Source organism: Saccoglossus kowalevskii, chromosome 10, assembly GCF_978046115.1.
Source record: "Saccoglossus kowalevskii chromosome 10, keSacKowa6.1, whole genome shotgun sequence".
NCBI classification, from domain to species: Eukaryota; Metazoa; Hemichordata; class Enteropneusta; family Harrimaniidae; genus Saccoglossus; species Saccoglossus kowalevskii.
The window spans coordinates 7,259,381-7,286,687 of record NC_140650.1 but is presented as its reverse complement, the minus strand read 5'-3'; the positions used below and the strand labels follow the sequence as shown (position 1 = coordinate 7,286,687).

Sequence of the window (27,307 nt, the reverse complement as noted above, 5' to 3'; positions counted from 1 at the left end):
CATGGATTTCTGTGTATGTCATCCATACATTACTGTGGTGGTACTATGTGCTATCACATCTATACATGGATTTCTGTGCATGTCATCCATACATTACTGTGGTGGTACTATGTGCTATCACATCTATGCATGGATTTCTGTGTATGTCATCCATACATTACTGTGGTGGTACTATGTGCTATCACATCTATGCATGGATTTCTGTGCATGTCATACATAAATTACTGTGGTGGTACTATGTGCTATCACATCTATACATGGATTTCTGTGTATGTCATCAATACATTACTGTGGTGGTACTATGTGCTATCACATCTATGCATGGATTTCTGTGCATGTCATCCATACATTACTGTGGTGGTACTATGTGCTATCACATCTATACATGGATTTCTGTGTATGTCATCAATACATTACTGTGGTGGTACTATGTGCTATCACATCTATGCATGGATTTCTGTGTATGACATCCATACATTACTGTGGTGGTACTATGTGCTATCACATCAATGCATGGATTTCTGTGTATGTCATCCATACATTACTGTGGTGGTACTATGTGCTATCACATCTATACATGGATTTCTGTGTATGTCATCCATACATTACTGTGGTGGTACTATGTGCTATCACATCTATGCATGGATTTCTGTGTATGTCATCCATACATTACTGTGGTGGTACTATGTGCTATCACATCTATACATGGATTTCTGTGTATGCCATCCATACATTACTGTGGTGGTACTATGTGCTATCACATCTATGCATGGATTTCTGTGTATGTCATCCATACATTACTGTGGTGGTACTATGTGCTATCACATCTATGCATGGATTTCTGTGCATGTCATCCATAAATTACTGTGGTGGTACTATGTGCTATCACATCTATACATGGATTTCTGTGTATGTCATCAATACATTACTGTGGTGGTACTATGTGCTATCACATCTATGCATGGATTTCTGTGCATGTCATCCATACATTACTGTGGTGGTACTATGTGCTATCACATCTATACATGGATTTCTGTGTATGTCATCAATACATTACTGTGGTGGTACTATGTGCTATCACATCTATGCATGGATTTCTGTGTATGACATCCATACATTACTGTGGTGGTACTATGTGCTATCACATCAATGCATCGATTTCTGTGTATGTCATCCATACATTACTGTGATGGTACTATGTGCTATCACATCTATGCATGGATTTCTGTGTATGTCATCAATACATTACTGTGGTGGTACTATGTGCTATCACATCTATGCATGGATTTCTGTGCATGTCATCCATACATTACTGTGGTGGTACTATGTGCTATCACATCTATGTATGGATTTCTGTGTATGTCATCCATACATTACTGTGGTGGTACTATGTGCTATCACATCTATGTATGGATTTCTGTGTATGTCATCCATACATTACTGTGGTGGTACTATGTGCTATCACATCTATGTATGGATTTCTGTGTATGTCATCCATACATTACTGTGGTGGTACTATGTGCTATCACATCTGCATGGATTTCTGTGTATGCCATCCATACATTACTGTGGTGGTACTATGTGCTATCACATCTATGCATGGATTTCTGTGTATGTCATCCATACATTACTGTGGTGGTACTATGTGCTATCACATCTATGCATGGATTTCTGTGTATGCCATCCATACATTACTGTGGTGGTACTATGTGCTATCACATCTATGCATGGATTTCTGTGCATGTCATCCATACATTACTGTGGTGGTACTATGTACTGTCACATCTAGGTGTTCAGGTTATCTCAGTTACAGTAAAGTCATGATGTTACAGAATCATTGTAAAATTTCTTTATCTGTAGCGAGCTACTTCAGTGTCAGCCTACAATAAAAATAAATTCAATCATGTATGAATGTATGAATTTTCCTTTGTTAACAACATGATTGATGTTCATTACAGCGAGTGATCAATGTCGCCCCAATACCCAAAATGGTAGCAAAATGCAGTTTAGTCGAAGCATATACACAAAAGGCAGAATTTGATATGTCAAAAAAACCTGTCAACAAACAAGCTTCTCTCTGATTGGTCTGTTTTTGAGGTTTTGAGGTTGGGTAGCCAATCAGACAAAATCTTGTAAATTGATTCGCATCGTCTTTGAAAATACTGTTAAAATTGATTTATGTTTATCCATAGGTTAGCCTCACTGGCTAATTAGAAATATATATATTATTCATCTGCCCTGCCATAGGAATTATGAAACTAAATTTTGACATGGTCCCATGTGTTAATGGTGGCTGCTCTATAAATACATTGTAACAATAAATAATTAAGTTGCAAGTAATTGCAATAATAAACACTCACCTTTGACCCTTGATGTTATTGAGTGAATGTAACTTCTTAGAATTGACTGTGGCTAATGATATCTGAAATAAATTAGCTTCATCAGCAAATGAGCTAATTCTATGAATTATTCGCTGCTAGAATTATTCTCTAAATTCGAGTGCACTCTGAGCAGAAAATTATGCGGAAGTTACTGTTTTTAACGATCGTAATCATGTCTTCATATGTTCTCTAACTCATGAAATAAGTTTACAGTAAGTCTCAAATCATACCATGAACATTTCGCAAATTTAGCATTATGTACTTAAATTAGTTTGTATCGCCATATTTGTGTGAAACAGTTAAATACGGTTTGTTTTCATGAATACTTAAGTACGTACCTTGTCTAGAGTTCAAGTTAGTTTTAGAGACTATTAATGTTAAGATTATATTTCCTTGTTTTGGTGCTTGGCATTGATGTGACTAAAGCATAAATTCTCTATATGATGATGAGTCTTGTATTCAGCTGGCAATGTGAGTACTGTATTCTTCCCAGAAATTTAAACCACTGGTGGTAGAAATGTACAAACTCATTTGCATATCATTTGCTTAAAGGCCCAATTCACTTGCCCTGGGCAAGTGTGAATTGGAGGTGTGGCTATGCTAATGAGTGGTGTTAATCACTTGCATAGCCTATGACGCATCCTGTTTCAGCGGTCCAACATCATGCGACTTTGATTGACAAGAGTAATTATTCAAGATTAGTCGCGCGTCCCTTTCCCCAGTTCATGTTTTTTACTTTTATCCACCAAAATCTCAGCTCGTACACTATTGTCATAAATACTACACACAGTCACTGCTGTGATATTCATAGTCACATGCATCCACTTTGGCACGACATAATAGACCTGTAAGTTAGAGAAAACGCGTTTTTACCTGAGCTTAAAAATTGGCTGGAGCTGTTTACTACAGCGTGACAAGCAAGGAAATAATCCCTATTGTTTAGGAGTGTATTTATAGTATACATGAGCCTTTAATTATTGAAAAAAGAAATTGTGGTGATTTACTTACTCTCTTTTTTTTTTACACAACGCACAACATTTTTGACTTACAAAATTGCTATTGCTTCAAGAGTGTTACAATTTCATACAAGTTTCAATTTTTCAGTAACTTATCAATTTAATTTGAAAATTCAGCATTGGCACTGTGGAAGTGGCACTGGGGTAATATGATGACTGTGGTAAAACAAGGTACTTTGGTGGTAGTGCCATGCTGTTTGTATCCTGAGAAAGACACTGGAGTACAGTGCAGTGCGGTGATGTGATGTATAGTGACAATAAGCAACAAAGAATGTACAGCTGGGACTTAGTAAACTTTAGTACTTCAGAAATGCTATTAATACTTGCTGTCATCCAATTAAAAACATGCAACATTTCATTGTATTTTCACCACAAGGCATATCAATTGTGACAAGTATACACGCATGTTGAAACAGGTTTCGGGAAATATTAATCACAAAGTGTTCCAGCTTGGGAATAAAACAGTGTAAATATATTTGGTGTTGTAATACTGCCATATGCCCCAACACATTGCTTATGAGGCATTTAACTTCTCCAATTTATCAAGCTTCACATACAATGCATTTCAGTTCCATTGTACAGAATGTTATTAACGTTCACCATCCTGCTTTGCCTGCTTCGTGTATGGTACATTATTATATGTTCTGAAATAACATGAATAGCAGAACCAGTCTCTAATGCCAACAGGCTGTCTACTAAAGACCAGTAGTATGCTATGGTACAAGGCTGTCTACTATAGACCAATAGTATGCTATGGTACAAGGCTGTCTACTATAGACCAATAGTATGCTATGGTACAAGGCTGTCTACTATAGACCAATAGTATGCTATGGTACAAGGCTGTTTACTATAGAGCAATAGTATGCTATGGTACAAGGCTGTTTACTATAGACCAGTAGTATGCTATGGTACAAGGCTGTCTACTATAGACCAATAGTATGCTATGGTACAAGGCTGTCTACTATAGACCAATAGTATGCTATGGTACAATTGGTCTATAGTAGACAGCCTTGTACCATAGCATACTATTGCTCTATAGTAAACAGCCTTGTACCATAGCATACTATTGGTCTATAGTAGACTGCCTTGTACCATAGCATACTATTGGTCTATAGTAGACTGCCTTGTACCATAGCATACTATTGGTCTATAGTAGACAGCCTTGTACCATAGCATACTATTGGTCTATAGTAGACAGCCTTGTACCATAGCATACTACTGGTCTATAGTAAACAGCCTAGTATGCTATGGTACAAGGCTACTATAGACCAATAGTATGCTATGGTACAAGGCTGTCTACTATAGATAAGTAGTATTTGCTATTACAAGTCTGTCTACAATAGATCAGTGTTATCATAATTAATATTGTGTAGCAACGATTGATGACCCAATTGTCAACGCAGAATACTATAATTTGAATAAATATGTAAAATATAATGTAATTTTGTTTTGTTTCATTGCAATGTGATGATAGACATTCTTTCATATCAGTCTGTTATAAAGCTCACATTTTATAAATTTTTACATAATAATATGAATACATTGAAATTATTTTCTGTGCATGCCATTATATGTTGGGTTGTACAATTAATGTGATTAATGACTGCATTCACACATCGACAGTGTACTTTAGGGAGTTGAATTTATTATTAATGAGCCTAAATTATAATTAATGACACATTCATTTGCATAATGTGTTTTGACATGTTCTTTTGATCATCTCGTTATTAACCCTGTGGCGTTATTAGACTTGAGGCTTGCTGTATATTCTCATTCATTTTAGCTTCCAGACCACTGGAGATTGATTGTAATGTTCTGACTCTAGAACTATTGCTATAATTTGAGGTGGTGGAGGAAGATGCTGCATTGTTTGTCTTTAAGAGACGTGTACAGTGAAATTTTGTGTAACACTTCTTCACCCCAAAGCTTTGGTTTTACTCAGCAAAAATTACTTGCAACTTAACACATTTCTGTATTTTTCTTTCCTTTCAACTCATACTTGTCAATTATTATTAATGGTATTAAGTCACTATTTTTATTTTTCATATACAATGTAGTCATTTTTACTTGGACAAACAAAATCTACACGTTGATAAAAATGACCTAATTTGTTGCCAGAGAATGCGACTTCAATGCACTATATCTGCTCTATTTGAGTACCTCCAATAGAAGCATAATAACCCAATAGTGCATGTAATTGTATGTTTGATCTTTATTATACAACTTATTTTGACCATAGAGACACACCTCTGTCATTTACATTACTATATGGGATATTGAGGGAATGATTACAAAATCCTACGAACAAGATGCATCTTCAATCAACAACAAAAATACGCTTACCCAGTATTTTTCGTAGTGTAATAAGCTAGGCTGGGTTATATGACTGGTATCTTGTGGACCAATCACTGAATGATCGATGAAGTTCGACCAACATTCATTTATTTCAGGTGGACTATGTTGCTGCTAGGTTATGACTGCTGGCAAATGCATTTACTAACTATTAAAATTGCAAGTTGATAAATCATTAAAGTAATGCTATCTGTCATTTAAAGTGCGACTCTTCAGAAATGTTTGTTCTGTACATATCAATAGTTGTGTGTATTGTAAACTGCTTTAATTGCGCGAGAAAAAGAAAAATTTTGTAGAAGTGAAAATGTTTTTGTTCTATGCCACAGAGTGTCTGTGTGTCTACATGGATGCCATAAAAACAATGAAAATGTCTCGCAGAGTAAATTAAATGGTTTTCAGTAACCTCAAGGCTAACAACAAGATGCAAGATTTTAAGAGTTTAATTCCTGGAAACAGAAACCTTAGAAACATTAACAATTTAAACTGACCCTAACCATAACCTGCTTTTTGTAACACCACATTTATGATTAGGGAGGTTTTTGATATGTGATAATGTGAATATTTAATAGCAGTGGATCTCTGCAGAATAAACTAATCTGGAATTACGTATTAACCTTTTCACCACCAGTTGACAAACAGACAACCCAACAGTTTCATGTACTCTGACAAATAGACAACCCAACAGTTTCATGTACTCTGACAGACACACAACCCAACAGTTCAGGAATTAATAATATTAATAATAGCAGTACTTGTTTTAGATTGGAAAATTCCACCAATAGGTAACTCTTATGATATTTTCAATGGAAGATGACTTAGTAATTTCCATTTTGAGACAGCTGAGATATTTCTTAAGAATGTTTTCTGTTGATAATTGTCTCAGCTGTTCAGCCATGTTTCTTGTTTTTTCAGTCCTGACACAAGTTCATGACCTCGGTTCTATAGTTGAGTCTACCATATGTACTGCATGGCTCTCAATATGGCCATCTTCTTGTGCATCCATGTTTAAATTCAATGTTTTGACATAATTTACATATGAATGGGATTTTATTTGTTGTTTTTGTCATTTTGAATTCATTACTTTGTCTTCCAAAAAGTCGAACATCCCGATTGGACCCAAGGAGAACACTGAACACATCTGATAATTGGTTATTTGGTTTGGCTGAAACTTTGGTATTCTTGGGCACTGAGTTTCAATGCTGTTTGATGAAATCTAATATCAACTGTTCTGAGGGAGCATAGTTTTTGAAATTTTAAGCCTTGTTTTGAATCAGAGCAAAAGGATGGGTCATTACTGTAAATGTGCTTTCCTTTCTATCTACGTACGTACAATTTGCCAGTTCTATACAGTGAAAGCACTGCATATTAGATAGATTTCACAAGTTTGATCTGTGGGTACAGGAGATAGTATAATTTTCATGTGTTTGATTAGTGGGCACAACTGTTGGGATAGGTTACAAGGTAAACTTGGCCCAGCCATGGTAATTCTATAAATTTTTTTTTCTTCTGAATCTTGGTTTGATCTAAAATTTGATGTCAATGCTAGAGACTCTACTAATTTGGTCTTAAACATAATTACCATATACAGTCTAGTTGTATATTGGTTTAATCTGCGGGCACAACAGGTGGTATTAATCTATGGGGGACTGATCTAATACAACTGTTTGAGCATCCCTTTGCCGATTTCATTCAAACTGGTTTGTATATATCTTGTATGCTCTGTTTGGTTTATCATGGTAGACTAAAGTAATCGAAAATGATGGTATCATGTAGATACAAAATGACTTGTTTATTATCGATGGAATGAAAGGATATGTATGCATCAACAAATTCCCTCTCCGTGAGGCATCCATCTTGTCACAGTTTATCGATTATACCAATTCTGTTTGTTGCCGCTTCACTGATCACTGCAGCAGTAAAAGCTTTGTCTGCTATGTTTCTAATAACACCTTGATAATGGTATCAATTTGAAAATGTGAATAGAAAATCTAAATTACTATAAATTTGCACCAAGTGATAATGAATACATATCTCTTTTGTAATCCTCGTCTATGCTGGTGTGACAGAATAAGATATGTAATAATTGTGAGATGAGATTTAAACGAAATTACAGTTGGGGGGGGGGGTGGATTTGTATTTTATGTCGTCATAATTTACTCATTCTCAACAGAATGCACGTCAAAAGCACCGCTGGGACATAATTGGTTCATGTTTTGTGATGGGATGGCATTAATTTTCAGTTAAATTTTCTCTAATTTCACTTGAATGGTTTAATTAGCAAAAATAAAATCCAGGAAACTGTAAATTCACTTTGTGCTGCATTTGTTGAAATGTAGTGAAAAATGTGTGAGACAGACGGGTTTGCAGGCAGCATATGTGAGAGACGGGCGGGTTTGCAGGCAGCATATGTGAGAGACAGGCATGTTTGCAGGTAGCATATGTGGGAAACTGGCGGGTTTGCAGGCGCAGCATATGTGGGAAACTGGCGGGTTTGCAGGCAGCATATGTGAGAGACTGGCGGGTTTGCAGGCGGCATATGTGGGAAACAGGCGGGTTTGCAGGCGGTATATGTGGGAGACGGGCGGGTTTGCAGCGGAATATGTGGGAAACGGGCAGGTTTGCAAGCGGCATATGTGGGAAACCGACGGGTTTGCAGACGGCGAGTATGTGGGAGACAGGCAGGTTTTGCAGACTGCATGTATGTGGGAGACGGGCGGGTTTGCAGGCGGCATATGTGGGAGACGGCGGGTTTGCAGGCAGCATATGTGGGAGATAGGCGGGTTTTCAATGGGTTGAAATGTGGTGAGAAATGGTGGGATACAGGATGGTTCGCAGGCGGCATATATGTGGGAGACAGGCAGGTTTTACGTTGCATTAGATGAAATAAAATGAAAAGTATGGGGACCAGCTAGCTTCCTCACAATACAAATTCATTTATGTCACTCTTAAAAAGCAAGCATATGAAGTTGAACCTCTGGGGAAAAAAAATTGAAGTTTGCAGGAATGAAGAAAGACTAGCATGTTTCTTAAAGTAATGCCATGACCCTGGCGACAATTTTAGTAATATCTATATGCCCTGACAACGTTAAAATTCAGCTTAAAAGTACTGATGGAACATCAGAGATGAAAAATGTTTCTGTAGAAGAAAACGATTCTAATTTTATACCTACAGTGAGTGCCGCTCTTGTCATGTATTCGTAGTGTCTCTACCACTTATAGGTAGGTATGTTGGTAGACAGGTACTTGTATTCAATCAGCTCTGTGTTGGCGCCACGATTGCTCATTAAATTTACATTAGTTATAATAGAAAGATGCTAACATAGCCCTGTCACGTAGCCCCAAACAACGAGTAATTATGGCTTCCATGTGAGATACAGTGTATGTACACTATTTGCGTACATGTTGCACAATTCATGAAAGTAGGGAGGAGAGACTAAGCTCGTCTTGGGAAGTCTGGAAATGAGGCCATGAAAAAGGTGAACCACCTGTTGTTTATTCAACAAAATTGAATCCAGTCAGACAATCAATTTATATCCGTGTACCCTACGCTAGAGTGTACTTAGTCCAATCAATATAGCTTGTTGTATATTACTGCCATATAGTAGACTAATAACTGTTGATGTCATCGACCAAACTGAAGGAGGTATTTATGTTGTATCCAATCAGTGTGGAACTTTCACTAATCATTGGTAACTTTTCCCTTTTGGCGATAAGTTTCTCTTGTACTGAAACACATCTCAGTATGGATTCCTCATTGAAGTGATAGATTCTGAAACATTTTACCATGATTCTGTTTATTATTGAATTTGGATGTGTAGTTGAGTCTTCGTGATATGCGTCTTGTGAATCAGTGTTGAAGTATTTGTATTGATAAGCAGTTGTGGTGATCCCAAAACCATATTTTAGTGCTTAAATGTCAAATATATGGTAGAAAAAAAGGTGTATTTTGATAATCCAACATGCAATAGATGCTATTTTTGGTTTTATTTGCACTTCTATTAGTGACATGCTTTTAATGGAGCAAATATAGTACTGGCATTTATGTTTGCGGCAATGAAACATGTTTGGGATAAAGAAGAATGAGTGGATGCGACACCTAAAACAAAGTTTTATTTCGTGAAAGTAGTTCTCATAAAATAAGTCGAACTGCTTTTCACCACGATTTGTTACTGTACGTGCTCATAAAATGTGTAAATGCTTAAAAGGCATCATCACCTTAGTCCTATTGTGCAACACATATTGTAAATTCAAACATTGCAACTATATCTAACCTTGCATGGTGAAAATACTCTGACACTCGCCTGTTAGTGTGTAATTTTATTGCTTTTTTGAAGACATTATACAAAAGTCACTGACTCTTCGTAAATCCCATTTTTTATCTGATGTATTTCTACTTTTATTGTATGGAATTACTAAATTTGTTTTAAAATGGGAATCTTGATCCATTGTTATTAATTATCTGCCGATTTGAATATATGAATATATTAATCAGTGCAGTACGGTCTGTGTCCATTGCAAGAAGGTGGTAATAATGAGCCTGGAGATTTTAAATATAGTATAATCATAATACATCTGTTAGACTTTGCACCTCACCCCCACTCCAGTCACATTGTGATGGTAAAATGAAACCTTCACAGGTTGTCAGATCTAAAAATAACCCAGACAATGGTTATCGTGTATTTCCACAAAAGCTGTCTTGTATTGAGTGTTTTTGTCATTATCTGAGCATCCATGACCTTTATAGTAGAGGACACATTTAGACCAACAAAACAAAATCGTCCTTGGCAACAGCTGATGATTTAACAGTAGCATAAATTATGTTCATCCTCTGCTGGCATGTGGTGTTTTTTTTTCAATCCATTATTGTACGTGTCGATAGTATATATTATGATACGTTTTCGTGTACTTGTACCAAATTCATAACATTTGACCGTCGTGCCGAAAGTATATTATGGATATATCATTTTTATATTAAGCGTTGTAAAGTTGACTAGATTTGGCTTGAAGCCCGGTTTATAACAAATTGTCCTTGAACCAAACCACTTCCAACTGTAATTTTACAGGAGTTTGATGCAAGTAAACAGGAAATGATATACACACTACACGTATGCAGTCAGTCTATGACTTGATTTTTTACAGACGTTATTCTAGTTCTTTACTGTCGGCTTTCTCAGTATGGTGAGTACAAGCCTATAAGAAACTAACATTTGCTTTTTTCTGCATATTTGGATATTTTATGAGCAGAAATGTTATTATCAAGACTCTTAGATCTAGAATTGTTTTTTTCAACAGTTCACACTATTTGTCCATACATGTCACAAGGGGACAATTACCCATCATGCCAGCAGGCCATTTATTACTTTGTTTCAATGTTGTTACAAGTTAAGATTGTTAATACCCCATGTATTTGTAGTTTCACTTGTGTTGATTGAAGAACAGTATCTTTGTGTCTCTTGGCAAAGTGTCCCCTAGCGGGCAACTTTTTTTTTTCCCTGTTAAAATTACTATCTTGAATTGAATTTGAGATTTCATCATTTCCTCCCATCTGCAAATATAAAGTAGAATTTGTTTAAAACCTTGTCAGGGCTTTGACCTCCTTGTTCTATTCTGATTATATGTTTTTACATTGTCAAACCAGACATCAGGTTGTGCCTTTCTATTTCACAACTTCAGTCTGGTAATTGAATCTACTAGGTAGGTACACAGGTGTCTCAATAAAATATATTGTCAAATATTGTCTCAAATTTGTGGTGGTGGTGGTGGGGGCGGGGGTGGGGGTGGGGGGGTCAATAATTTTTGCTGCCAACTCAGGTGGTGAAGTATTAAGTTTTTGTTTTTTGTGCAGTGAGACATATTAGGATGTATTTCTTCCTTTGCAATATTGTTACCGTGTTTGCTCTATTAAAAGTGTATCTCATTGAATTTAAATTTATTTTAAGCACATGCGCTTGTAATAGAGCAAATACGGTAGATGGAATCAGTGTATAGATCCTAGATTAACCATGGTTAAACTGATGAGTTCATCAGTTTTATGTCAAGTTTGATGGCTGCGATTTTGTGATTCTCCATGAAAGCTAAACATGACAGGTTAATTATCAATCAGTATCGACTTTTAGCGAGGTCTAGTTGTTCCAACCCCTTAATTAGGGCGCCCTCTTGTGTCATGGATACTGTGGACAAATTAGCAGTTTGAGCGCCTGTCTGTGTTAATTATTCAGGCTTTGTGCTGGTTCAATTTATTCTGAAAGTAGCTCTCGGAATAGATTGAGCATCTTTCAATCACAATCGCTGAAATATTGACGGGTAATAGAAATGAAAAAGGCTCAAACTCTGCTGTCTTAATTTTCACCCCTATGCTTGTATATCATCGAATTATTTCGAGCATTAATGCTATTAATATTTGTTGTTGTGCAAGGACGTCATGTTTGATAATGTCTCAATTTAATTTGTGCAGTAATTTGTATAGATGTGTAGAATAAGCAGTGTGTGTGTGTAGTCTAGCTTTGTAGATGGGAAGCTGCCCTGAGTGCTTGTGTATGTCGAAGGAAATTAATTTTACTGTTAGTCTATTCATTGGCCGCGCTGTCTGTCATTTCTCTGTCAATATCTGTCATAAGCCGAGGTTATTGGAAGACATAAAGCTTGACACATGCATGGCTTTTTTCCCCTGTATATATGCCTTCATTATTGAAAACTTGTAAGCCTGTGATGCCAACTTGCAGAAGACCTTGTGATTTATAGAGGTGATTGCTTCACTCCCAAATATTTACGACCTTTCCTGTAAAGTTAAGATTCCTTTGATTTAGAAAAACCAGGAGATTCTTAGATTGATAAAATGTGGATAAATTATTTTATTGCTCGTTTATTTATGTTCGTTTGATTTATGTGAACAGATTTATGTAGTTTCCAATCATTGTTTGACCCTGTTTGCGTCTAACCTTTCCGATTTTTGAGCAAAAATACTCTGCAATATATTTATAGCTTTCATGGAAGAGTTAGTTTAAAAATGAATTCATGGATTGCTATTTTCATGTTTATTTAGTTGCAGTTGTTTACTGTGAATTGTGTAAGCTAGTCTGTTGACTACATTGTGTCTCAGACCTCTCATTCAATTTATGCTGCTAGATAAAAAAAACAATTGACCGATTTACCTAGTCTACTTAAAATTTTCATTTTTACTTCTTTGTTCAATCTTTTGGTGCTGTCATTGCTCTCTGCATTATAAATAGAATGGTTTCATTTCACGGAATGTTAATATTTAACTATGAGTAAAATTTATCATGTTTTTGCTTAATATATTTGTCCTGTCGAGGGAAGGGCGACTTCTGTCCAGGTTTTAATTCTTCAGTAGAGTTACTGTTAGTGCTGTCATTTTTTATCTAAAAAAACAAAAGAAAAACACCAGCTAAAATTTGTCCAATTATTTGCGGATGTATGTAGTCGCAGATAAGATGCACGTGGCAATCCTTGAATGCAAGTCGACATTGAAAAACTGCAGTAGGAAGGCCCTTTGTGGCTGCTGTCATGGTTACATGAAGATGACAAATGAAATTAGGCATGGTGTTTAGTGCTGTGTACACAAGTACTTTGATGTGCTACTGCGTTCACGTTTGATTGACACCAACATCTCAACTATTACCACAATTGTGTTATTTTATCATGGCTAGTTGTATATCTACCTGTGTTTTATTTCATAATCTTGATTCATCTTGGTGTCTGCTTTGGTTCTCTGACTTTTTAATTAAACTTCATGTAAATAACATTAGCTTTCTCTGTCTGTTTTCACCTCTACTTTGTTTTATCGCTGTGTTAAGCTGAATGAAGGGGGAACAATCTTTTAAACATGTGAAAAGGATTTTTCAAACTTAAATAACTGCACCTAATTTAAAAAAAAAAAAAAAATTGCCAGAATGCTATTGAAGTCCTGCTGTGTTTTGCAAATTTGTCTTCAGGCTGGATTTAACCTTTTGATTGCCAAATTTGATTCTTGTCACCAATTTTTTCCTTATTTTTACCAAATACTGCAGAATACTTTATTTTTGCTGAAGGAATGATTCAGTGAAAATAAAATCCAGCAAATATAACTTTTCTCCCTTATATTGTATATTCAACTCATCAAAAATCAGTGAAATTAAATGCCATAGAAAACGTCTGAAGTATTTTATGAAAGACATGTAGCCAGTGGGAAATTATGTCCATTCATCCAAAATAAAAATATCTATAGTTAAATCTATAGAAGAAGGCAAAATATTGTACCAAAAGCTGGGCAGGGAAAATGTTACCACTTAAAGGATTAGGGAAGTAAGATTTACTATAAAGTCATTAATTATTCAAAGGTAAATACATTTTCACTAATAAATGAAATCTGCTAAATTAAATCCATCTGAACAATAGAACATTATGCTCTAGATATCAAAATAGTGAATTACTGCTTTCCACTGTGAACAGTTGTTTATGGCATCTCCTAGTTGTTTTATGGAAGTATATATTGGATTCTGTGCGTAGCTCCACTGCTTCTACTACCCTTCCTTTGCTTTTAACACTTCTATCCTCTGTAATACTGCATACCACTCAATTAGTTGGATTGTAGCATTTACAAATAGGGGAGGAAGGGAGAGGTTTAAAGTATTGTAATAATATGATGCAAGACCAGTATTGTTGGTGCTTGTGGTGATATATATAGCCTTGTTTGGGATATTGTAGTTTTTTGCCAAAGAAATGTTTTGCAATTAACAAAATGGCTAATGTCTGATACTTTAACCCTTATCTGGTCAAGTCAATGTAAATGTACATGGGGCTGGTAGGATAAGGTTCAGACATCATTTTACTCAAGTGTCTAGGCTTGCCAGTCGCCTAGTCTTGAATGTAAGTGAGAATCTTGTATGAATAGACACTCTTAAGTGTTCTTCCCAGAAAAATAGCATAGAGTACATGCATCAGCTAATTTACATAACAATATTATGTTAATCATCCCTATTGTAGAGCTAAATTGGTTCGGAACTACTACTCTATAATGGTCCATGCGTTGTGCTGTCCCTTGGATTGATAACTGGTCCTTGATGCCAGGCTAGTTTCACACATGCTTAGTATCAGCTGTGTTCTATATCATTCATATACATTGTATAAAGAACTCTTTTGGGGACATACAATTAGTTTGTTATAGTGAAATGTTCACTATAATGAAGCACATAATACATTGGGTTTGTTATAGTGAAATGTTCACTATAATGAAGCACATAATACATTGGGTTTGTTATAGTGAAGTGTTCACTATAATGAAGCACATAATACATTGGGTTTGTTATAGTGAAGTGTTCACTATAATGAAGCACATAATACATTGGGTTTGTTATAGTGAAGTGTTCACTATAATGAAACACATAATACATTTGGTTTGTTAGAGTGAAGTGTTCACTATAATGAAGCACATAATACATTGGGTTTGTTATAGTGAAGTGTTCACTATAATGAAACACATAATACATTGGGTTTGTTATAGTGAAGTGTTCACTATAATGAAACACATAAAACACCGGGTTTGTTATAGTGAAGTGTTCACTATAATGAAACACATAATACATTTGGTTTGTTATAGTGAAGTGTTCACTATAATGAAGCACATAATACATTGGGTTTGTTATAGTGAAGTGTTCACTATAATGAAACACAATAATACATTTGGTTTGTTATAGTGAAATGTTCACTATAATGAAGCACATAATACATTGGGTTTGTTATAGTGAAATGTTCACTATAATGAAGCACATAATACATTGGGTTTGTTATAGTGAAGTGTTCACTATAATGAAGCACATAATACATTGGGTTTGTTATAGTGAAGTGTTCACTATAATGAAACACATAATACATTTGGTTTGTTAGAGTGAAGTGTTCACTATAATGAAGCACATAATACATTGGGTTTGTTATAGTGAAGTGTTCACTATAATGAAACACATAATACATTGGGTTTGTTATAGTGAAGTGTTCACTATAATGAAACACATAAAACACCGGGTTTGTTATAGTGAAGTGTTCACTATAATGAAACACATAATACATTTGGTTTGTTATAGTGAAGTGTTCACTATAATGAAGCACATAATACATTGGGTTTGTTATAGTGAAGTGTTCACTATAATGAAACACAATAATACATTTGGTTTGTTATAGTGAAATGTTCACTATAATGAAGCACATAATACATTGGGTTTGTTATAGTGAAGTGTTCACTATAATGAAACATATAATACATTGGGTTATCATGAAGTGTTCACTATAATGAAGCACATAATACATTGGGTTTGTTATAGTGAAGTGTTCACTATAATGAAACACAATAATACATTTGGTTTGTTATAGTGAAGTGTTCACTATAATGAAGCACATAATACATTTGGTTTGTTATAGTACAGTGTTCACTATAAGGAAACACATAATACATTGGGTTATAGTGAAGTGTTCACTATAATGAAACACATACTGTAGAATACTTTATTTTCGCTTGGAATTTATTTTCGCTATTTTCGCTGAAGGAAAGACTCAGTGAAAATAAAATCCAGCGAATATACTTTTTTTCCTATATTTCACATTAAACTCATCAAAAATCAGTGAAAATAAATTCCATACAAAATGCCCAAAAAGCCTTTTCAACGAAAATTAAGTCCAGCGAAAATAAAGTATTCCACAGTAATACATTGGGTTTGTTATAGTGAAGTGTTCACTATAATGAAACACATAATACATTTGGTTTGTTATAGTGAAGTGTTCACTATAATGAAGCACATAATACATTGGGTTTGTTATAGTGAAGTGTTCACTATAATGAAACACATAATACATTGGGTTTGTTATAATGAAGTGTTCACTATAATGAAACACATAATACATTGGGTTTGTTATAGTGAAGTGTTCACTATAATGAAACACATAATACATTGGGTTTGTTATAGTGAAGTGTTCACTATAATGAAACACATAATACATTTGGTTTGTTATAGTGAAGTGTTCACTATAATGAAACACATAAAACACCGGGTTTGTTATAGTGAAGTGTTCACTATAATGAAACACATAAAACACCGGGTTTGTTATAGTGAAGTGTTCACTATAATGAAACACATAAAACACCGGGTTTGTTATAGTGAAGTGTTCACTATAATGAAACACATAAAACACTGGGTTTGTTGTAAGCGGGAGACATGCTATGTGTTCATTATATCAGGAAATTCATTATACAGGTGTTCATTATATTGAGATTACAGTGTACTACAAGGTTGTCTATTTTTTTTTCTTTTATTAGAACTCAATACAGCTATAAATTATTGTAACTTTTGATTTAATACATTATGTTCTGTAATTTGTGTGAAGCAGTGTTACCTTCCCGGTCGTTATTATTTAGTCAACACTCAGAACTGTATTAACGTTGTTAATGTGTACTACTAAAAAGTAGATAATTTTCACTTGAAATTCATGTTTGCTGTAGGGGATGAATCAGTAAAATAGTATTTTATATAAAAAAAAAATATGTGAAAATTTGTATTTTTACTGAAAATATTTTAGCTAAAATATATATTTGTCAATATTCATCTTTGACATGTCACAGTGCATTGATGTCTTAAACCCGATGATAATGACAAGACGTAATTTATTTCTCTACTCTGGCTGATCTTTGTATATTTTGCTATGACGTGAATGCTTACAATTGGGGACTGTATTTCACCTAATTACATATCAAAAAAAGTTATGGTGGCTGTAAAATGAAAAAAATTACGACAAAATATAATTTACTTGTCTCAAAGGTAGCAACACAGGAAAAACTAGTTAAAATTGATCTGTTTTTCAGACATTCTAGGCTTGCTACTATAAGCAATGGATTACATCATCTGAAGGCTTAGATATAGGTGAATACAGGTAGTGCATATGCCATTCCAATATGCCATTATCTAAGGGTTTAACTCTTGGTTTATTGGTAAAACATTTGTAATTATTTGGTATTGCTAGAAACCAAATGCAGATAAAAAGAACAAAAAAAAGTCATGCCTACAACATTACGAACACCCCTCACATTTCACAGGTCATTCATGTGACTGCGTTTTCAATTGTCAAGAGTAGACAAAACAACAAATAGGTAAAGTGGCTGGGAGGTAATTTCTTAGACTAACATTTTTACGTCATGTGCTATATTGTATATCTAAGCTTTCAGAAGATGTATAGGTTGTTAAAGTATGCTTAGGGACGACGTCAAAGATCAATGTTGGATAAAAAACTTATTTGCTTTAGTTTGGGAGTGGGGGTTTTTGACCTCAAAAAGTTTCCACCCTACAAAAACGATTTTATTTTTAATGAATTCAAAAAAATCGTGGAGTATTTGTAGTTCGTTTTTTGTTTCTATCCAATCATGGACAAAAAAAACAAAAAACATCCAAGACAAAAAAATGGTTTGCTCCGAAGGAAATATGTGTGTCAAACGCGACAACCAACTGCTATGCCATACTACTGTCCGATTATCAATTTGTGATTAATGGTGAATGTAGTCTGACGCCTTATATTTATGAATATTTATCAATTAAGTTTCGGGGGGGGGGGGGGCTAAAGGAATTAAGTTTTTTATCCTACATTGAACTTTGATGTTGTCCCTTAGTAACTTTTTGGATCATGTCCGAATCATAGATCCATTTTTAACCCATTTATTTCCTTTTGCCAACTTGACCTTTTCACTACCAGTTATTTCTTTTCATCACAAATTCACAAAGTAGCCTGTTTATAGTCTGCACTTTCCTTCAGAAGATTAGGACAAAAATAGCCAAATTTATTGAGTAAAAACTGAAAACTGACTCAAATTGTATATGTTGGCTGTGGTTTATTTCCAGAAATATAAAGGAATATAAGAAAATTTCGGTGAGAAAGTCTGTTTGTGAAAATGTTAATGATAGAGAATGAGTCAGACTCGCATAAATGCAGTTTCTTGACTGATTGGGGAAGGTATGAGTGTGGATGTATTCAAGTCTCTTGTTTAAATAAATTATTGATGTATCTTGTTTGGTGTAGAATTGAGTGTACTATGCAGGTGTGAAGGACATGGAATTTCAATTTTACTCACTTGATGGAATTGAGAAAGGTGTAATCGATGGTTTAATGTGTTGGATGTAACGGATATTGTAATTGGTAGAAATCTTGTGGGAAATAGCATTTACCACGCAATTGACCAATCGTATGAAGTGTTACATGTGCAATTTTAACATGCCTAAAGGCATTACATTTCCCTTGCAAGTTATGTCAGCTCGTACACAGTTGTATTTGTCACAATTAGATAAGGCAATTGAGAAATGAAGCAGTGGATTTTTATCAACATTTTATACAATATTCTTGAACATTCAGGAGCACCTCTGACCCTGACAACTGGAAAATGCTTGGCAGATGGAGATTGTTCATCAGGCGTGAAACGTACTTGATAGTGTCAAGTGCAGATCAGTCACAAACTTGGCAGTTCCCCAATTTTTTGATTATCGCTATATGCTTGAGATGTTTCTTCAGCTAATCTCCAGTCTTTTCAACATGTCAGGTGTTGTATCATGTCAAAGGATGCTAGAACCTCACTTCTCATCCTGTGCGTGCAGATTTTAAAGTCCATCCAAGAAGCTAAAAGCATTTATGGGTAGCTAAAAAGAATTAGGCGGAAAACACCCTTTCATCAGACTGTGTTGTTTTGTTGGATCTACCTTTTTTCAGTTGAATGTAAATGTATGTATTAGAAAACCTTTTCTAAGCTCAATTGAAAAACTGATAGATTTATCAATATTTGGCGATCATTTTAAGTCATCAAGTATCAAGTTTCCTTGGTAACCATATATACTTGGTGACTATTTCAATTGTTTTTTATGTCAGTGACTAACCTGATTGGCCGTCATACCTCCTCCCCATTGGCCGTCATTCCTCCTCCCCTTTGGCCACCATTCCTCCTCCCCTTTGGCCGCCATTCCTCCTCCCCATTTACCGCCATTCCTCCTCCCCATTGACCGTCATTAGAATCACTAATAACTTTACTTCAGCCAGGTAAAATCAGCAACATTTGGTTATAAATGGCATTACTAATTAATTTAATTAGTTTTCGAAATTCCCTTTTTTGATATGAAATGAATATTTTACTAGTAGTTAACTCTTTAGCTGTGCTCTCGCTGTCGCTCGCAAACGTCGTAAATTATGAAATTTGGACAAGATTTACGAACAAAATAAATATCTATTAGTAGGATTTACGAACACATTTTGTACAAAATACCCTCGCAAATCGCCCTCATTTAATTGTCAAGACTCGACTGTGATCATCACGCGTGTTACGGTTTGAGTGATTGCCATTTTAACAATATCCTGTTACTTCTAAGATTGCAACAATTGTTACATGGTGATCGCGATCAACACGGAACTGCCACTGAATGTACTTTTCCACTCTAAAGTTATTTTGGTGTCATCGCACATGCGTAGTTTAGTCGACATGTGTTTCAAGATACCCCGCAACTTTACTCTCAGTATGGGATGGTTTCATGTCGCCCTTATCAAACATGTGATTTGTTTATTTATTGAAAATGGAGACTACGTCAAAAAGGAGCAGACAATTGCTCGACGAGTATTTTTCACGACGAGATGGAGAAACCACTAAATCGTGTTCAGAACCAGAAACCCATGGGTGTCTTAACCCTGACAGCACCAAGAAACGGAAAGTTGATCGTACTGCAGCACGATTTCAGAAATAATGGATGGTTGCTGCGGTTCCGTAGCTCTTTGGTGCGACATACAATCTAATTTTGCCCTACCAATTTCATTCGGACGTCTTGTTTTTGACTCCCATGTGCGAAGCACAAAATGGGAGTCTTTGCAGTTAGTGTGTCTGTATGTGTGTGTGTATGTGTGTATGTGTGTGTGTGTGTGTGTATGTGTGTCCGACTGTTCCACTGCTATCTCAAGAACCATACATCGGTTTTTGGTGAAACTTGGTGCATAGATGCTCTGGGCCAATGCGCAGATTTGATTAGGTTTTGGTAAAAATCCATGCTCGTTAATTACCTAATTTGCATGATAATTAGCTAATTTTTAGCTGTTCTATGACTGTTCCACTGATATCTAAAGAACCACTCATTGGATTTTGATGAAACTTGGTACATAGATGCTCTGAACATATGCGCAGATTTGATTAATTTTTGGTAAAAATTCGTGCATAGTAATTACCTAATTTGCATGATAATTAGCTATTTTTTAGTGGTTCCATGACTGTTCCACTGATATCTAAACAACCACTCATTGGATTTTGATGAAACTTGGTACATAGATGCTCTGAACTAATGCTAGGTTTTGATTAGTTTTTGGTAATAATCCGTGGACACTAATTACCTAATTTGCATAATGATTAGTCAATTTTCGGTTTTTCCACTGATATCTCAAGTACTAATCATCACATTTCAATGAAACTTGGTACATAGATGTCATACGACACTGCACAAACCTGATAGTTTTTATGGTAATATCAGTACATATTAATTACCTAATTTGCATAATTAATTAATTTTCAGCATTTGATATAAGTAGTTAGCATTACATTTCAATGAAACTTGGTACTTACATACTCAAGGACTATGCAGAGATTGATTGTTTTCGATAAATATTTGTGCATATTAATCACCTAATTTGCATAATTAGTTAATTTTCAGCTTTTCCACGGGTATCTCAAGTACTAATCATCGCATTTCAATGAAACTTGGTACATAGATCCTTTAGGACTATGCAGAGACCTGATTAGTTTTAGGGTAAATAATTGTGCATATTAATCACCTAATTTGCATAATTAACCAACTTTCACACTGATATCTCAGGTACTATACATCACATATCAATGAATGTACATGGATGCTGTAGGACAATAGACAGACCTGAATAATTGCGGGTTAAAATCTGTACATATTAATTACCTAATTTGCATAATTAACCAATTTTAAGCTTTCACACTGATATCTAAAGTACCGTAAAAACTCCAAAATTTCGACCGGTTTTAAATACTAGTAATTGGTGTTAGATATGTGACGTGTTTTTAGAGTCAAAATTAAGGTGCATTTTCGGACGGTCGAATTTTTCAGAATAGAAATCAGCAAATGAAAAAATGGGGATGATAGACAGTGTGCTTCATTAGTTTTTAAAAAATGCAATGTCCGTCAATTGACGTAAACTTCCTCATGTTTCACGGTAAAAGCAAAGGTCGTGGCCGAGTTGTAACTCAAAATCTAAACAAAGTCATCAATCAGTGAGTATTATGACAAGCAAAACAAAACATCAAGACGCGGAGAAGAGGTCAGCACAAAACTAATAGGTCAAAAGACAAAGCTGTCTCGCACTACCTAGAAAAACTTGCGAATGTTCGAAGTACAGGTACCCATTGGACAAAAGATGCATGGAAGTTTAGCAAACTATCTCCCCGACCCGGTGCAATGTATCCGGTTAGAATCAAAGCTCACGTGTCCCTTATTTGAGGGACCAAATTCTGCCGTAAATTCGCCCTTGGATTAAAAAATAAAATGGGATTTAAGAAAATAAAATGGGACTTTTAAGGTGTATTTTGGCGTCATTTTTCGGACATTTCAATCAATCCTGCCGGCTAAAATAGTCTAAGTTTTACCGTAGTCATTGACGTTTGTCTATTCAAGAGTACACGTGTATGATTTTTATCGTGACTAGCGTGAGCGGGTAAGCTTCCTTTCGAGAATGAGCTGTTATCACTGTGAACAATGTTAAAATTATTCTTCAGATGACCAGTTTATTTTTTAAAAACAACTAATTTTTTTATTTAAAAAAAATCATGCCGTTTTCGCATCAAAATCCAAGCCAAAACATCGTACTACAACACCAATCTCTTCCGCATTGCGTTCAATAACATTAACATATTTAAATAAGCTATGGTAATTTGAACACGTTGGCATCATCCAGCTTTTTGATTGGTTAATTAGCGATTTGACCTATTTGACCTAAGGGAACTGATCATTACCACCCAGCCGGTTTCCTGTGAGTTTGACTCGGTTTACCGTACCGGTCGTTGCTTTACCGTACCGGTCGTTGCTTTACCGTACCGGTCGTTGCTTTACCGTACCGACCGTTGCTTTACCGTACCGACCGTTGCGTTACCGTACCGGCCGGACAATTACCGTACTGATAGGACCAATACCGACTATTTATCACCTTCGATTAATGAATGCATGGTAAACAAAGCCCCGGTAACTGATCGGCGCCCTGCCGGTAACCGTGAGTCATGCATGAATTAATTGGGCATTTTGCAAACAATAAGAATTTTTTTTTCACCCACCCATTGAAAGTGAATAATTTGAAAAGGACATAACTTGTACAACAGAGTGTTACGTCCCAGTCGACTAGAGGACTCGATGGGTTAATTATTTGTTTATATTTGTCAGTAGCTCACACAGTGGAAAGAAAGTCGGACAACCGTCGAAATACAAATAAATAAATTAAATAAAAGTCTTTCTGAAATTTCATGTTTTTTTTCAATATATGTGTGTTATTCACATATTCATGATCGCCTGTAACGCTATAAAACGACAGTCCTACATCGTAGCTTACCCACGACGTTGAATAAAACGTCTCAACCTGTCGCATGAATTCGATGATACTTGCATAATGTGTCAGCGTGACTCGCTTGGCCGAGCTCACATGTATTTAAATTCGGGCTTGGGCGTTCGAAAATCTGTTTTGATACTTTGTTGACAATAACACGTGCAACGCGTGCACGTAGTCCAGATAAAATTCAAGTGCGTAAAACGGAATTTGACCTTGCTCTAGGTCAACATTTTTCTATTGCTTTTCGACCTCATTTTGTGAGTTTGCTTATGGAATTGTCCAAACATATTTACCCGATATTTACACACCTCCTCCAACAATCCCCAATGTAACTTTATTATAACAAAACAGAGTGTGCAAGTGTGCCGGTATATCTCTTTTTGGAACATGTGATTGGCCCTGAAAAGGGCTGTTTGGTTTGGGGCAGAATACGATTTAGACTGGAAAGGTCGGGACTTTTTTTTGTTTTACAAAAAAAATATAATTACAGCCAATACAAAGTCAGCTTGGACATTCAGTTGCGAGACATAACAAAATAAACGGTGCCAGCGATAGATTTAATTTGCGAATTGAAAGAACAAACTAAACGCAATCAAAGGCGCCGACCACTCGCGTTGGAAATAAACTAATAAAACGCGTTGCGACGAGAAATCTCGTCTGCATCTATCATTCACGCAAACGCACACACACATGCTATTTTCGTATGTTGAATACGTTGGCAACGTCGTCAAATATTTAGCCCAATCACTGAATAAAAAAACATCCAAGCACACGTGCACTGGCGCCAGATAAAGTGAAAAAATGAAAACAAAATTACGTCTGCACTGTGCATTTTTAACAATAACCAAAACCATTAGGTTACATGCCAAAACTACCGACTCAGGATTCATCATACACAAATATAGCCACTTTCATGGAACTGTTATTTTTGTAACCCACTTTGTCGGCTCAGTTGATTTGGGAGCACTGATCCCAATTTAAAAAAAATAAAAATATCGTATAAAATAAAGACGCAGTTCCGTCTGTAGTCGTATCCAACAGTTCACATGGACGTACTGGGAGCTCCATGGTCTCAAAAAAATCATGTGTAGCATTATCACGCGCAACTTGAATGTAAATATTATGCAATAATAATGGTAAAGTTTAATCTCTGACAAATAAAAAGACGCAACAAATTGACCTGGTGGTGTATTTGACCTCGAAAGCTACTGCATAGCAAACATGAACAAAATGATTTATAAACAGACTATAACTACAAACTAAACAAATTCTACTCAAATTAATTCTACAGTTTTGCTTTCTCAGGCGATCCTGTGCATAAAACTGAAATTTAAACAGGTCGGCATTTTACCGGTAAACCGGAAAATCAATGCATAAATTAACTTGTCAGAAGTGTGAATTGCCTCCTGCCAGTACGGTAACGGCCTTGCCGGTACGGCTAATGACCTTCGGGTACGGTAAAGCAGCGGCCGGTACGGTAAAGCAGCGGCCGGTACGGTAAAGCAACGGCCGGTACGGTAAAGCAACGGCCGGTACGGTAAAGAAACGCATGCCGCAGGAGACTCACAGGAAACCGGCTTGGTGGTAATGATCAGTTCCCTAAGAGAACATGGCGGATATCCTACAGCATCAAACGTTTATACGAGACCGGAATCATTCGCTTACGATGAAACTAAGTTGACTTTTATTTGTATTTCATAACCATTCAACAAATTTATTTTGTGTACATTATTATAATCACTACTGAGTACAGTAATAATCAACAATTCAGAAACGCAGCTTGCCGAGATTTTTGTGTTCGTTTTTATTTCAAACTTCGTTTATTTAGAATATATTTTCGTTACCAATAAAATAAAAATCTCTCAGTCAATCAGAAACCCGGATTCATGCCTTCGAGGAAGGTCCCGTTTGAACGCTCACATCGTGTTTTTTTTTCGTTTGTGGGAAAACTAAAACTGGTCGCAATTTTCGAATAAGAATGAGTCGGCAATTTTTAGTGGAATCGAAAATTTGGAGGTAAATAAAACACCAAAACCCGGCAAATAAATAGGCGTTCGAATTTTTAGAGGGGTCGAAATTTTGGAGTTTTCACGGTTCTAATTATTCCATTTCAATGAAACTTAGTATAAAGATGCTCTAGGACAATGTACAAACCTAATTAGTTTGGGGTAAAAATCTGTTCATATTAATTCCCTAATAAGCATAATAATCACATTTCAATTAAACTTGGAGACATAGATTTTCTGTTACATTGCGCAGACCTCATTAGTTTTACACTCAAATCTGGTCATATTAATTTTCTGATTTGCATAATTAGTTTTCAGCTAAGTAATTTCGAATTATATTTAATGTGTCTCCAATACTCTCAGCACATGGGAGTTCTTTCTAAGCTTTCTTTGATTATTTTTGTTGTTGTATGTCGAACATGGGCCGGCCAGTGTCTGTCACGTAAATAATGCGGTCGGCAACATAGGGCTATGATTCCACAGCTAATGGAAGGTGAGACAATGTTAGCGAATCGATCGAAAAATACTATAATTTGTGTAACATTCTTACCGGGCATTCTTAGCATTGAGATCGAGTTACAAGACCGAAAGTTACTTTAGTTACTTTTTCACTTTAATTCAGAAATTTCGATGAAAATAATAGTCATTTTGTGTCGTCATAAACGGCAACATGCGGGTTTGCATGATGAGCACGGGAGATTACTTCATAATAATATTGATTGGCATAGAGTTTTTTTCTGAGAAATTTCCCATGAAAATTTATTCACAGGATGACTTGTGTTCTAGGCAGTGAACTTAGTGAACTTAGTGAACTTTTGAATGATGACTATTTTCCCCACTGTTAACAATGTGAGCTTATCATGAATATGTTTAATTAATACTGAGTTATTCGAATAAAGGTTCTGGTGTCTACATTGCATATTTTGTTGTGATGTTTTGTTGTACCATCATAAATGGTACATTTTGTGGAGCAGACTGCCTAATTTGATGCCATGAAATCACACACAAAATTAGAGCTCAGGTTGCTACCAGCAAGCACCATTTTCAGCATGCTGTTCTTGTTTTCGGCGGACGACAGAGGGGACAGCTCCTTCTCTCTTCCCTTTTGTGCTCGGTCGCGGGAAAATGCTCCGCAGTTTCCAGACAAAGTTTACTAATACTTTTTTTTCTTGATTAGTAAATTTACTATTACCTAGCAAATTCCAGAGAGAGCCCAGTTTAGGGGAATGGAAATCAGTGGATTTGGGGGTGTCACAAGCGAGAGAGAAAATTGTTGTTATGCTATGAAAAAGTACTTTTTGTGCTTTAGTACAATACCATTTTTGTTTTATTACCTAACGCTTTTAGGTTCATGTGCTGCAAGTTACAGAGCACATACCTAATCGACCGCCTGTCAGCAAATAATTAAGTCAAGGCATTTCCCGTGTCAAAATCATGAAACTACCTGTTTTTACGCAAACTGGGAAGTTCGAATTACTAAACAAAGTACAGGACGATGAAGCTGAAAAATCCAAGAACTAACACATACCAAAAATGATATCTCAAAAGTGAATATTCGTGGTGTATTTTAAGTCCAACTGGACTGGAAGTGGGAATTTGTTACTACTCTAAATATCCAATTGTATTTTAGTATAAGATAGTAATTATTACTCCTTGCTCATCCTGTTTCCATGGTGATGACTTCCATAGATCCTGTCCTTGAACATGATATCATCCTTTCTGATGTGTTTGTTGAATGTATCTGAATGAAATTTGGCAGGTGTCCCGGAGCATGAAATTTTAATTTAATTCATTAAAAATATTATCTGCTGATTACTAGCTGAGTGTCCTTTGCTGGTGGTTGGTTTGAGTATGGAAGGTAGTTTTATTAATTATTTATCTTTTGAGGTGGGATGTTTCAGTAATGAATGAAGACGTGTGAAATTGCATATTCAGCTCAGTG

The 27,307-nt window shown here is 35.6% G+C and overlaps 1 protein-coding gene across 10 annotated transcripts in view; it reads left to right on the top strand.

Annotated features, from left to right (window-relative positions):
- LOC100371111 (cytotoxic granule associated RNA binding protein TIA1-like) overlaps nt 1-27,307 on the top strand; it is a 106,862-nt gene that overhangs the window by 6,876 nt on the left and 72,679 nt on the right. Inside the window, exon 1 of one of the 10 annotated variants that reach the window (XM_085504196.1) lies at nt 10,765-10,927. The exons of 8 other annotated variants lie outside the window; for them this stretch is intronic. In XM_085504196.1, coding sequence (XP_085360322.1) covers nt 10,925-10,927 — 3 coding nt within the window. In that variant the 5' untranslated portion in view covers nt 10,765-10,924. Of the gene's footprint in view, nt 1-10,764; nt 10,928-27,307 lie in introns of those variants that run through there. One more of the 10 variants, XM_085504197.1, reaches the window with a different exon arrangement.